General features: G+C 32.2%; 2 protein-coding genes and 1 long non-coding RNA gene across 3 annotated transcripts in view; 1 reads left to right on the forward strand and 2 right to left on the reverse strand.

Annotated features, from left to right (window-relative positions):
* Nucleotides 1-3,795, reverse strand: part of LOC111706039 (uncharacterized) — a gene marked incomplete in the record, with an annotated part of 13,008 nt that extends 9,213 nt beyond the window's left edge. The window contains 4 exon segments of the mRNA XM_023478792.1: nucleotides 939-1,416; nucleotides 2,383-2,491; nucleotides 2,613-2,615; nucleotides 3,776-3,795. Coding sequence (XP_023334560.1) covers nucleotides 939-1,416; nucleotides 2,383-2,469 — 565 coding nt within the window.
* Nucleotides 3,796-5,864: 2,069 nt separating this feature from the next.
* Nucleotides 5,865-7,009, reverse strand: LOC111706040 (uncharacterized). Its single transcript, XR_002766126.1, has 2 exons — nucleotides 6,875-7,009; nucleotides 5,865-5,935 (listed from the first exon to the last, which is right to left on the reverse strand). It is a non-coding gene; the product is annotated as an uncharacterized LOC111706040 (long non-coding RNA).
* Nucleotides 7,010-10,947: 3,938 nt separating this feature from the next.
* Nucleotides 10,948-12,191, forward strand: part of LOC111706038 (uncharacterized) — a gene marked incomplete at its 3' end in the record, with an annotated part of 3,587 nt that continues 2,343 nt past the window's right edge. Inside the window, exons 1-2 of the mRNA XM_023478790.1 lie at nucleotides 10,948-10,974; nucleotides 11,368-11,454. Coding sequence (XP_023334558.1) covers nucleotides 11,372-11,454 — 83 coding nt within the window. The remainder of the gene's footprint in view (nucleotides 10,975-11,367; nucleotides 11,455-12,191) is intronic.

Raw genomic sequence — 12,191 nt, forward strand, 5'->3', positions numbered from 1 at the left:
ATTTTTTTTTTTTTTTTTTTTTTAACTAACCAATACAATTAACAAAAATATCTTCACGTAGTTTCTTAGTTAATTAGGGTAGTACAATTCCTTTAACTAGAAAATTATTTGTTTCTCTCAAATGTTAGTTATTGTGCGCGGAGCGGATCTATTTATTTTTTTTTTTTTTGGGGGGGGGGGGAAATGGGTTGTCTAACTTTTCAAAGTCTAATATCAAGGTTTGAAGGCTGTTTCGTTGCAACAATAAAATTACCAACCTTAAAATTTTAGCTGGATATTTTGTTTTACTCCAGAGGGCCATAACTTCGTCTCCAGTTTTAAATTCCTGAAAGAAAAAACATTGTTTATTTTTCGTATAAAAATACAGCGTTAAATAAATAAAAACCAACTCAGGACACAATTGTGCAGAATATATGCGAACTTTGTTCAGACAGTCTTGGCTCCCTCAGATTGAATATGAAAAACATCCCATTTATTAATTACCCTTGAAACCTTCATCTCATAATAAATGTGGAAGATATTATCGCTTTTCCAAGTTTATAATTGTTTAATTCTGAAAACTCTTGAGTTTCCTCCAGAAGAATTGCGCAGGTCACTTCTGTAGAGAATCAAAAATTGAAAATAATCAGTTTAAAGAAATTAAAACATTGATGTCAAATTCATAATCAGATGAAGGTTCAAGGGTACCGTTGTTAATCGGGCATTTACTTGTTTAAGGTACTTCTCTCAAGGCAACCTTGAGTATGTTTTTATATTCCTTTCAAGCATATTAAGTGAATTGCCTAGTTTAGACTGTTTATCTAATCTCTTTCTTTGTTCAATAAATTTAATCTTTATTTCGAGTGTTTTATTAGCTTTGGGGTCTCGTCTCATCCTTGGTGGGTTTGACGAAGTTGGATTGTCGAATATAAAATACATAAAATTAAGAACTGTTTTGTATTGTTGTTTATGATCGTTGACAAGTTTAGAAAATGGTTCTTTTTCGGTCCGTTGCCCTTTAACAGTCTTTTCACTTGGCGGACTCTTTAAATCGTCCGAAAGGTTCGCAGAATTTTTCGAATATCTGGCGGCTTTAGATTCACTTTTTGGTTCGTTCAATTCACTGGACTTGGTTCGAAGTTTATTCTTCGAACTGTTGACGACACTCGAGTTTTCTAGTTCAGAAAGTTTTTCGGTTTTCGGCGAATCGGCCGATTCCAAAGTTTTTCGAACCGGGGAGTCGCCTTTCCCGTCCACTGGTTTTTTATCTTGTATATTAAATATCTCCTTTACGCTGAACTTGGACTTTCGTCGGCGTCCTTTCTCGCTCACGGACGACGATTCATCCGTCGACGAGCTAGATCTATGTCGAGCTCGGAACTTCGTTGTGTCGCCATTGAGTCCCGCGACTGCTATCTGAAGGTCCTCTTTACAGCCCTAAAAAGCGACAGAGAATTAAAAAATGAAATTTTTTACAGAAAATAAATTATCTGAAAAAAAAATCCCATAACAACCTTTGTGATGTTAAATGTTTAAAACATAATATGATATTCTTATGAGGAAAAAATGTAATAATGGAAATTCTTAAACGAGATGAAATCATCTTGATGTATTCTTTAACAAAGGCCGAGCTTCTTAAGCTTCCTTTTTACATTTGTATCCTCATAAGATTAATATTGTATCATATTTGTGAGGTTCCATGAGTACATACCAAAGAAATTAGATTTTAAAACTCCAAATGAAATACGACTATTTCAAGTTGGAACAATTGACATTATGAAGGGTTGCAAATAAGTTTTTATATTTCATTGATGTTTTTGTTAGGACTTTCACTGTATTTTAAATTTATGTTACCTTGCTGAAATGTTAAAAACCCTTTTATAAGTAAAAGTTAATTCTTCATTTGAAAATAATGCATGTGATTATGTGATTGTTTGTTTACCAATTTATATAATGCATTTGCTTGATTTTTTAAGTGGATGCTACATTTAAATATAGCATGTTAAATGTGTCCTGAGTTTTTAGATGGGGAAAAGGTGGAGAAGGTAGAGAATAGGGGTTTCCTAATCTACTGATCAAAATAGTAAAGACATTTACAGACGAAATCGTCTGCCAAATCATTCAAAAAGAGGATAAAAAACGGGTTATCTACCAAGAACCAGTTCAAGAAATGAAATGATGAAGATTTGTGTCTTCTATTTATGAATCAAGATTTATTGGTTTGTTTTTATTGCTATTGAGTGCTAAAACCCCACTTGGAAACGCTCTTATTTTTCAGTAATAATTTAATATGTGAGAAAACAGTTAATTGAAATGGTGAAAAACAATCTTTCCATTTTGAAAAGCTCTGACGCACTTTTTAAAATCCGAATCCCGATTCCGGATTCACGTGAATATTTTTACCTCAATAAACGGAAGGTCGTCTAGCGATATTTTCCGAATAAACTGGGGGCGAAGTTTCTTCTTGATTCCGTCGTAGTACTCGATCATATAGGCACCGTCAGATTCCAGTCTGAACATCACATTATTATAATCGTCTGGGGAAATCTGGAAGATATTCTTTTTTTTTCTTTCTGGATTAAATTCATTTGAACTGTGGTTTCTCTGTAAAAATTACTTCCGACGGAAGTGACCTTCTCCTTAGAGCGGAGCAGGTCAGATTCACAATGATAAAATTCAAAACTTTTTCTGAGAAAAATTGTGAAGATGTCCATGCTTGTATGGCGAATCTCTGTAACAGTCACTTAAAGAGGATAAATAATATATATATTTAAATTGCTAAATTTTTATTTTTCATTAAAATGAATGATTTCTGGTAAGTTTTATTTAAAGGGACTGTAATGTTGGCATAATTTCAAGTGACCCTTCATGCTGAGATAGCAAGCAATTGAGTTTAAGAGATGACCCTGGATTTGAACCATCTCCGGAATCCCGGATATTGTTACTCGATCTTCTAAATATATACATTAATACATTCATCATTTATACATTCATCATTTAATTCTCTTTTTTTTTTCACCCTAAAAACGATGTCATTAAAAAAATTAGAATTTATTTCTAAACGCGAAAATCTAATTTAAATAATCACTAACAATAAAAAATATCAAAAAGACGACTTTTGTTGTAGCTTCATCCGAATTTCCAGTGAAAATGATAGGCTGGACAATGTTAAAATATTATCTCCGCTGCCAGCATGAAAATATAACAAATTAGTTTATTTAATGTAGAACAGAAGCAAAATACATTCTTTCGCCATATTGCCTATACAATCTGTATCAAGATCAAACGGATTATTTTAAAAATTTTCAAAAACTTTATTCAATAAAATTTCCTGCAATTACAAGCAGTGCTTAGGATCCGGATTTATAAGATTGGCTTTATGCTGCCAAGGGCCAAAATATCAACCAAAAACTGAAAAAAATAATACTTTTTTTACTCTCCAAACCCAAATCTGAAATATTGAAACACGAGATTATAAAAATTTCCTGATTCAGCAAAAAAATAAGACAAATTGGAAATTTTGCTATGTTAAAAAATTCAGAAGATCTTACAAGAAATGACTTGGATCCGGATCTATTTTTCTCAGTGCGGATCCAGGATCCGGATCCACATCTGCACCAAAATTAAATGGATCCTTAGCACTGCAATTTACAAGATCAAAATTTCAACTAACCAACGGATAGGAGACAAAATGTATTTTTCAAATGAAGAAAAAATTTCAATATTTCATCCACATAAATTAATTCATTTAAATAATGAAATGAATGATTAATCGCGACCTGGTTATTCTTTTTACAAAATTTTATCTGAGACATTGAAATTAGATGATTTTTAAAAGATCAGTTTTTATATTTCTTATTGGTCACAGTTTACTTTCAAAGTGTAATCTGCGCTAACCATTGTGTACTGAATAATATAAACTCTTCTAAACGTTTACATAATTTTTTTATTTGCATAAATAAAAATAAATAATTCGGATTAATGTCTAAACTTTTCCAATATAAACCGGGATATCATGTCAGAACTTTTGTGTAGTTAATCCCCTGATGGTCACTGGTCATACCCTGCATGGGTCAAACATTGATCCTCAAATTTAAAAGTTCCAACATTGGATATCAAGATCAAGCGTTCCAAGATTAACAATAGTCTACCCATAGGTTCCGATCTCAGCTAATGACTAACCTAACTAGGAATATAAAATTTGTTAAAAAAGCAAGTTTTAAAAAAGTAGACCTTGTTTTCCTTGGCGCAGGTTGTAGTCGTGGTGAGTCCATACTGATCCATTCATCATGCCTTGAGACAGGGGTATTTATTTTCTGATACAAAAAAACTTTTGTCCTCTCCCGATTTTAGGGTCACTGATTTAAGAAAAATATGTCTTTTTAGAATAAAGTAAATGTTTGAGTAAACCTCGTCAAACAGGATTTCATGTCTGTTATTTTCGTTTTTAATAGACGCCCCCCCCCCTTCTTGAACATTGAAAATATCTGCCCCTGCCTTTCGTTCCATCCAATAAAATGAACTAGAACCTCACTGCAGGATATATCTACCTCAACTACCTGAACAAACAGGTCTTAGGATCCGGATCCATGTGAAACTAGATCCGGAGTTGCACAAAAACACAGCTCCACAAATCCGGATTCATTAGAACTGGATCCGGATAATTAAAAAAATACAGAATCACGGATCCGAATCTATTGGAACTGGATCCGAATTAGCAAAAAAATAAAGAAGCTCGGATCTGGATCTATGTGAAAAGTGAACTAGATCCGGATTTGCAAATCTAGATCCATGTGGCAACCGGTTTTGAGCAAAAATACAGCTCCACATATCCGGATTCATTGGAACTGGATCCGGATTTGCAAAAAATACAGCTCCACAGATCCAGATTCATGTGGGACTAGATCCGGATTTGCAATACAGATCCACGGATCCGGATCCAACCGGCCAAATATAAACTAAATTTTGTTTTTCAGATTTAAGATGTCAACTCATCAGAGATCATTAACTTTCTTAATAATTGGATGGTAAGAATTGGTTCTGCAAAAAAGTGAGAAGAAGGTGTGAGAGAAAAAAAAAAACAGTGAACAACACTTGGAAAACAACTTTGGTCATTAATTAATGTTATTAAAGCAGAAATTAGCAACATTCATTTGAAAAACTTTTAATAAGAAATTTGAAAATGAAATTCAAAGAAATCAAATTTTTTTAATTTATTTTGAAATACCTTCGCCTCCCACCATCTACTACCAAGGTGGTCTCTTGCTTCAATTTTTTCTCCTTCCTAAAATTAAAGCCAGTAAAACCAGAAACCGAAAAAAATTGAAAATAACGAAAAAAAAGGTTAACGGGTTAGTGGGTTCTGAAACATAAAAAAGAAGGGTTAAAAGGCATTCTCATATGAAGCCACTTCCAGGAGGACAAATCCAAGAAGCCAAAATTGCTTCCCAAAAGGTTTAAAGCGTCCCAAAAATGTTCTCTCTCCCCCCCCCCCAAAAAAAAACCTATCAAGTAACTTTTATTGTTAATCGTTCTCGAGGACCTCTAAACCTAATAATTCGATAATAATTTCCTATTAAGCAAAAATAAGTTAGATATTCACAAAAACTAAGAAATATATTTACTGCCAGGGGTCTTACACAATTTAATCAATTGGAAAAAAATGAAAAATGGGACATATCAACAGACAAGTTTTTCATTCTTTTACCCAAAAAATCGGTTATTTTCACTGAAAATCATTTAATTCCCCAATTCAGCGATAACCACAAAAATTGGCGCTCCGAGAAATCATATATATATCTTCTAGATAATAAATGTTTTTCTGATAGTGGGGGTGGAGATTTTAAGTAAAATATAAACCCCTGTTCACTGCTGTTTTGTACCGACCTTGAAGATGATGCGTGTGCGGCGATTCGGCGGCGGACTGCCGTACATGCTCGGCGGAGTACAGCATTACCTAAACATACATTTTTCAAAAAATCTAAACATTTATTCGTGGAAAGCACTTTGGTTGACATTAGAGGGAAACCTAGCAAAAATAATTTAGTTGGAAAGAATAGAATTCCTGTTCTATTTTTACGCCAAACGTCAAAGTAAAAAAGTAAAAATTGTAAAGCAATCTAATGCGTTTTTGGCTGAAGTGCCCGGCGTTACCCGTGGAATCTGAAAAAATAAAATTTAAATTTAAAAAAATTAAACGTTGAAAAAATTGTTAATTTTTTTTAGCCTAAGGCAGCCCCGGGATACCCCTAGGTTTCCTAAAAAAATATCAGCCCATTTGATCCAGCCGTTTGGTCAGCTATAGGGAACCTATGTACGAATATTTTGTCTTATTATATAGTAGATCTTTGCTCTTAAACACTTACGTCCACCAAAATTACCTAAATAAACGTTACATCACTTTCAATGGAAGGTTGACTAGATTTAAGGATAAAAACGGATTACACATTAAATGCCGACTATATTCTATGGTGAGAAAATTTTATTGCTTAAAAATTATGTATGTTGTGTGATTTACAAGAGTAGGTTCCTTCCTAGAGAACGATTTTTGGACCCCCTCTTAAATCGGTCTCTGGGAAATTACCGAATTTTCTTATAAAAATCAAACGCCGAGGCAGGTCCAAAAATTCTCTTCGGTTTTAACCCATCTAACATTAATTTGGAGTATAATGACAGAAGTCTAGGAAACAACCTCTGGTTGGCTGTAGGATGTGTAAACATAAAAAATACTTAACATTTTTAATTCTCCAAACATTTTCTATGCAAAATGTTTTGCTTTGAAGTTTTCTTATCGACCTAATTTATAAGCCCACAGACGTATTATATCAAAAAGTAGCAAAAACTTGGGAAACAAATTTTTTATTGATCCTTTCGTTTCGAATAGTTATTATTTTACCGTTGATTCATCACCAGAGCGAAAGGTTGAAAAATCTGAATGTTTCATCAGATTGCAACGGCCGCCATGTTTATCAGAAACTAATTTTAACTTTAAATATCTGAATTTTCTCTGAAAACAGTCACATTCAAAATTATCGTGTTACGTATAACTAACTTAATATGACAAAGAATAATTATTATTTTAATAAAGCACGAGAACTCGAATAAATAACGAGAAAATCCTGAAAAATCCGCAGAAATATTAAACTGCGTCACAAGACCGGAAGCAGCAAGTCCGCCATTGTTGATTTGGACTAGATTTTCAGGTTCAGTTACAAACTGCTCGATGTAAAAGCCAAACCCCTTAAAATCCGGTTTTCAGGGGTTAACCTACTCTAAAGGATTCATTTCCGATAGCCAATTTTTTTTGCAAAGTTTATCATTATTTTTCAAACGCCTTCAAAAAATCTACATCTTAAATATTTAATAATTTTTTTGGACCTGTCCAAACTTCTGCAACAAAAGAAGTGTACACTTTACAGTGTTATCCAAAAAACGTTAAACTCAACAAATTATATTTTTTGCACATCTTGACGCTAGCTGACTAAATTGAAAAGAATTGTGTTACTTTTAAATGTAACGAATGTTAATGATACTTTCATTATTTCGAAATTCTAAATGTCGCCTTCGTTTGAAATTTGGTATATGTGAAGACGACGGAATAATAAAATTATTATTCAAATTTATATTTTGATAAAATTGTACTTTAAACACTAAATGCAATATATAGAATATTATATATATATCATAACAAATACATCAATTGAGTTAAAAAAATTTTAAGTCGTTTTTAAAGTTTTGAAGTTGGGGGGGGGGGACATTTAAAGATGAAAAATATGGGGAATATGGAGGAATTCCTCTCCAATCCCTATCCGTGGAAAAATTAGCCATGGCGGGCACATTGCAATTGAGGCCGGTGTAGCCGGTGTCATGCCATGGAGCGGACTCCCATGCATGGGGATCACTCCCCCTAAAGTTTAACCATTGGCATTACAATTCACAATGCTATACATAAAACAATGCTATGACATTTTCCCATGTATTTTGATTTGAAAAACACATTTAAAAATTATCTTCGTCTCTATAAAATATTGTTTTAAAAAGAGTTGTTTATGTCCAATTCTTTAAAAGGTTTAAATACCCCTCCTTTAACAAGCCGTCCCCCCCTCCCCCTCCCCCCGATTTACTTAAAAGTTTGTTAATTAAAACGACCCCCGCCACCACTTTATACACATACACTAAACAGTTTATTTTTAATCTTTGTGACAGAAACAATCTCATGGGAATAATAATTGTCTTTAACATTTTTTTAAAAAAGGGAATATTTGCAAATTATCTTTTTTCCATCTCATAATCTGAGTTCGTTTCCTTTATTTCCATTTGACAGCCCAAATTTTCATTTTGCATAATCTTTTTGTTTGTTTATTTTCTGTGGTTTTTAACAATTTTTTTCATTTTTTCCTGGAATAGTAAACCATATAATTTTCAACAGAGGGCTGATATAATCATGCAGGGTGTCCCAATAAACATGGGAATTCAGTGACGAATTCGATATCGTCTTTTCAAATAATTCTTTGATTTAGTATAGTGATACCTACTGAGAAAGCTTTGATCTGTAAAAGTTTCGTCTGCTATATTCACATTTTGTTTCTTTATGTTTTGACTGCATACGGTTGTACTGAGTAAAACAAGAAAATTGCAGTATTCAAACAGAGTAAACTTGTCCGTCTACACTGTTCATCTTGCAGAGACATTATAAACACATCTTTACAGTCTTTTACCCTTCTCATAAAATAAACTCTTGCAGACATAATAATATTATGTCTTTTGAAATCAGGTATTACAATGCTAATTCATAACAAAGACGATATCGAATTCGTCACTGAATTCCCATGTTTTTTGGGACACCCTGTATAAGCCCCCTACCTTAACAGATTTTTGGAAGATTTCCCCATGACCATCCTTTTACCATGATTGGGGAGCATACAGAATGGATATGGAGCCATACAACACTCAATGGGCCCGGATCTTTTTTGTAACTAACGAAGTGGTAACCTGAATTGCCTAAATTTATATATCCACATTTTATTTTTAGAAATTAACACCAAAAAATAATTGTACTACGTTATAGGTTGTCCTAGTAAACATGGGACGTAAATGACGACTTATTTATCGTCTTTGTTCCACGCGGGATATTTCGTAAATATGATTTTGTAGTACAGTGATAACCAGAAATAGGAAGACGAATTTTAAACTCAAGTTAGGACTTAAACTAGTTCAATGAACATTAGAAATAGCAATTGTACAGTGTAAATAGACCCATTTCACTTAAATAGTGTTTTGTTAAGTTACTAGTAAAGATATTTGCTTTGTAACAACATCAAAACGCTAAAGAATTGCTATAATGTCGTCTTTCTATTCCATTGTTTTCTGGTTATCACTGTATCACAGCTAAATTATTTAACACAGAAAACTGCTAGTTTCGAGATTTCCAAAATGTGGTCTACCATTTTTTCACCTTCAAAATTGACGGAGATATTAGAAAATTTGTTATAATGGAAAACATAAATTTGTTATAATTCATTTAATTTATTAATTCATAGAATTCATTTTATTTCCAACTTAATTGCTACAAATATTTAAAGAAAGAGATAAAAAGTGAATTCATTAATTTTTTTTCTTCCTGAATTGGTTAAAAGTTTTTATCACTCATAAAAACCAAGATTTAAAAAAGCTGTGCTGTATGGTGTAGGCTCGTTTACTGCATAGCGGAGGCACGGTCTGCATAGTGGAGGCTTGGTCTGCATGGTGGAGGCTCGTTACTGCATAGGAGAGGCTCGGTCTGCCTAGCAAATATGGGAGGCTCATGGCGTCTGAGGGTTCCCTCCCTCATCTCCCATTCCATCCTAAATCAAAAAAATGTTATAAGATTTTCTCTCTTAATAGCTATGATGCATGATGATAAATTAAGCTAGAGGCTGTATTATATTATGTTTAGGAAAAGACTGGTATTCTCTTCATCGGACAGGGTAAATATTTTATTCAAGTTTTCAGATAACCATCATATGATTTAAGTTCTAGATCTAACCCCCTCTAATATTAATTGCTCTCATTTATCAGAATTTTCTTTTCAGCCCAAGTAATTATTATATTATAAAGATTTATTCACACACAAAGATATAAATGCATATGTAAATGGTGTAGTTTAAATTTGTTTAAATAAATTTTTTTTGCAAATACAGGTTTCCAAAAGAAAAGAGAAAAAATATGCAAAATTATGGCCAAATAGAAAACATTTATTTTTACTCACTACATAACATATTTATCATTTCAGTTGTTACGTAATCATCGAATCCTTCTACCTCAATTTTTTATTTGAAAAAGTTAAAGTTCTTATTTTATATTTTTAAGATAAAAAAGCTTAAATAAATATTCTTACTTTAATAAGAAAACAAGTCTTTTTAATTCTTAATTTTAAATTATTTTAATACACTGTTCTAAACAGTTCAATATTGTATATTATATATAAGGGGCTTTTAAATAATTTATTGAACTTTCTTTTAATTAATTTTTAATGAAATCTTAGTTTGATATACTTTTCCATGGTTTCATGGTTACATTGCAACAAGGTTGTCAGTCCTAAACAGCTCTTTCAAGTATATTTACTTTTAAACAAGTCCTTATTAGTACTTTCAAGTAGGTTTACTCTTTAACAAGTCCTCACTAGTACTTTCAAATAGGTGTACTCTTTAACAAGTCCTTACTAGTACTTTCAAGTAGGTTTACTCTTTAACAAGTCCTTACTAGTACTTTCAAATAGGTTTACTCTTTAACAAGTCCTTACTAGTACTTTCAAGTAGGTTTACTCTTTAACTTGTCCTTACTGGTACTTTTAAGTAGATTTACTCTTTATAACAAGTCCTTACTAGTACTTTCAAGTAGGTTTACTCTTTAACAAGCCTACTAGTACTTTGAAGTAGGTTTACTCTTTAACAAGTCCTACTAGTTATTTCAAGCAGGTTTACTCTTTAACAAGTCCTCACTAGTACTTTCAAATAGGTGTACTCTTTAACAAGTCCTTACTAGTACTTTCAAGTAGGTTTACTCTTTAACTTGTCCTTACTGGTACTTTTAAGTAGATTTACTCTTTATAACAAGTCCTTACTAGTACTTTCAAGTAGGTTTACTCTTTAACAAGTCCTTACTAGTACTTTCAAGTAGGTTTACTCTTTAACAAGTCCTACTATTAAAACTTTCAAGTAGGTTTACTCTTTATTGAGTCTCATTAGAACTTTCAAGAAGGTTTACTCTTTATTGAGTCTCATTTTCCGCCCAAAGAGAACTGGTTTCCATATGTACGCAGAGTATACGCAAATGCAATTAACTTTCCTTGCATTATAACCTTGGATCTTGCGTTCCTGAAGTATAAAGTTTTTTTAATCATCTGTTTAGGTTTATGTTAAAGACTGTAGGCGGGATGCGGTTGCATCAATGTTTAGTTGTCATCTGTTTACTCACACCTTTATGCTTGGGACAAAGGTAACCTTATTAATAGAAATGGGCACTTTAGCTTTTTTTCAAAAATTGAAATTTTGAAATTTTTGAATCGATTTGCTTAAAAGCAAAACGGAAAAAATCGTTTTGAAAAGTTGTCGTTTTAAAAAATTATAAAACGATCGTTTTGAAAAATTTGGTGCTCTGTTTTTAAACGATTTTTTTGTTTTGTTTTCTGTTTTAAAACGAAAAAAAAAAAAACGAAAAAAAACCAATATAACTAAGAGTTTTCTGTCAAAAAAAACTCTTACTGTATATAATTTTTTATCCGCATATTGAATACAAACTTTTATTAAGTTTAGCAATTAACTCGGTTTTATAGAATTAAACAAACTTAATTAAACTTAATTAAATTTAATAGTTTATCTGAATATAACTGTATTCTTCATATAATATTCTTCCATATAATAAAGCTCTTCGCTCATATATGTATATATATATTTGTATATATGTTAGCTATAGCTGGACAAACGGCTGGACTAAATGGGCGGACATTTTTTGAGAGAACCCATGGGCACCCCAAGGGTAACATAGGCTTAAAAAATTGAAATTTTTTATTTCAAAATCAGGTTTTTTCCTCAAAATTAAAAAAAAATCTACATTTAAAATTAGCTTTTTTATTCCACGGACAACGCCGGGCACTTCAGCTAGTATTTAATAATATATTAACACTTACCAACTCTGCTCCTCCACCGAAAACTACCCCTTTGGTAGGGGGGGGG

Source organism: Eurytemora carolleeae, unplaced genomic scaffold (genome assembly GCF_000591075.1).
Source record: "Eurytemora carolleeae unplaced genomic scaffold, Eaff_2.0 scaffold683, whole genome shotgun sequence".
In the NCBI taxonomy this organism is placed as follows: Eukaryota; Metazoa; Arthropoda; class Copepoda; order Calanoida; family Temoridae; genus Eurytemora; species Eurytemora carolleeae.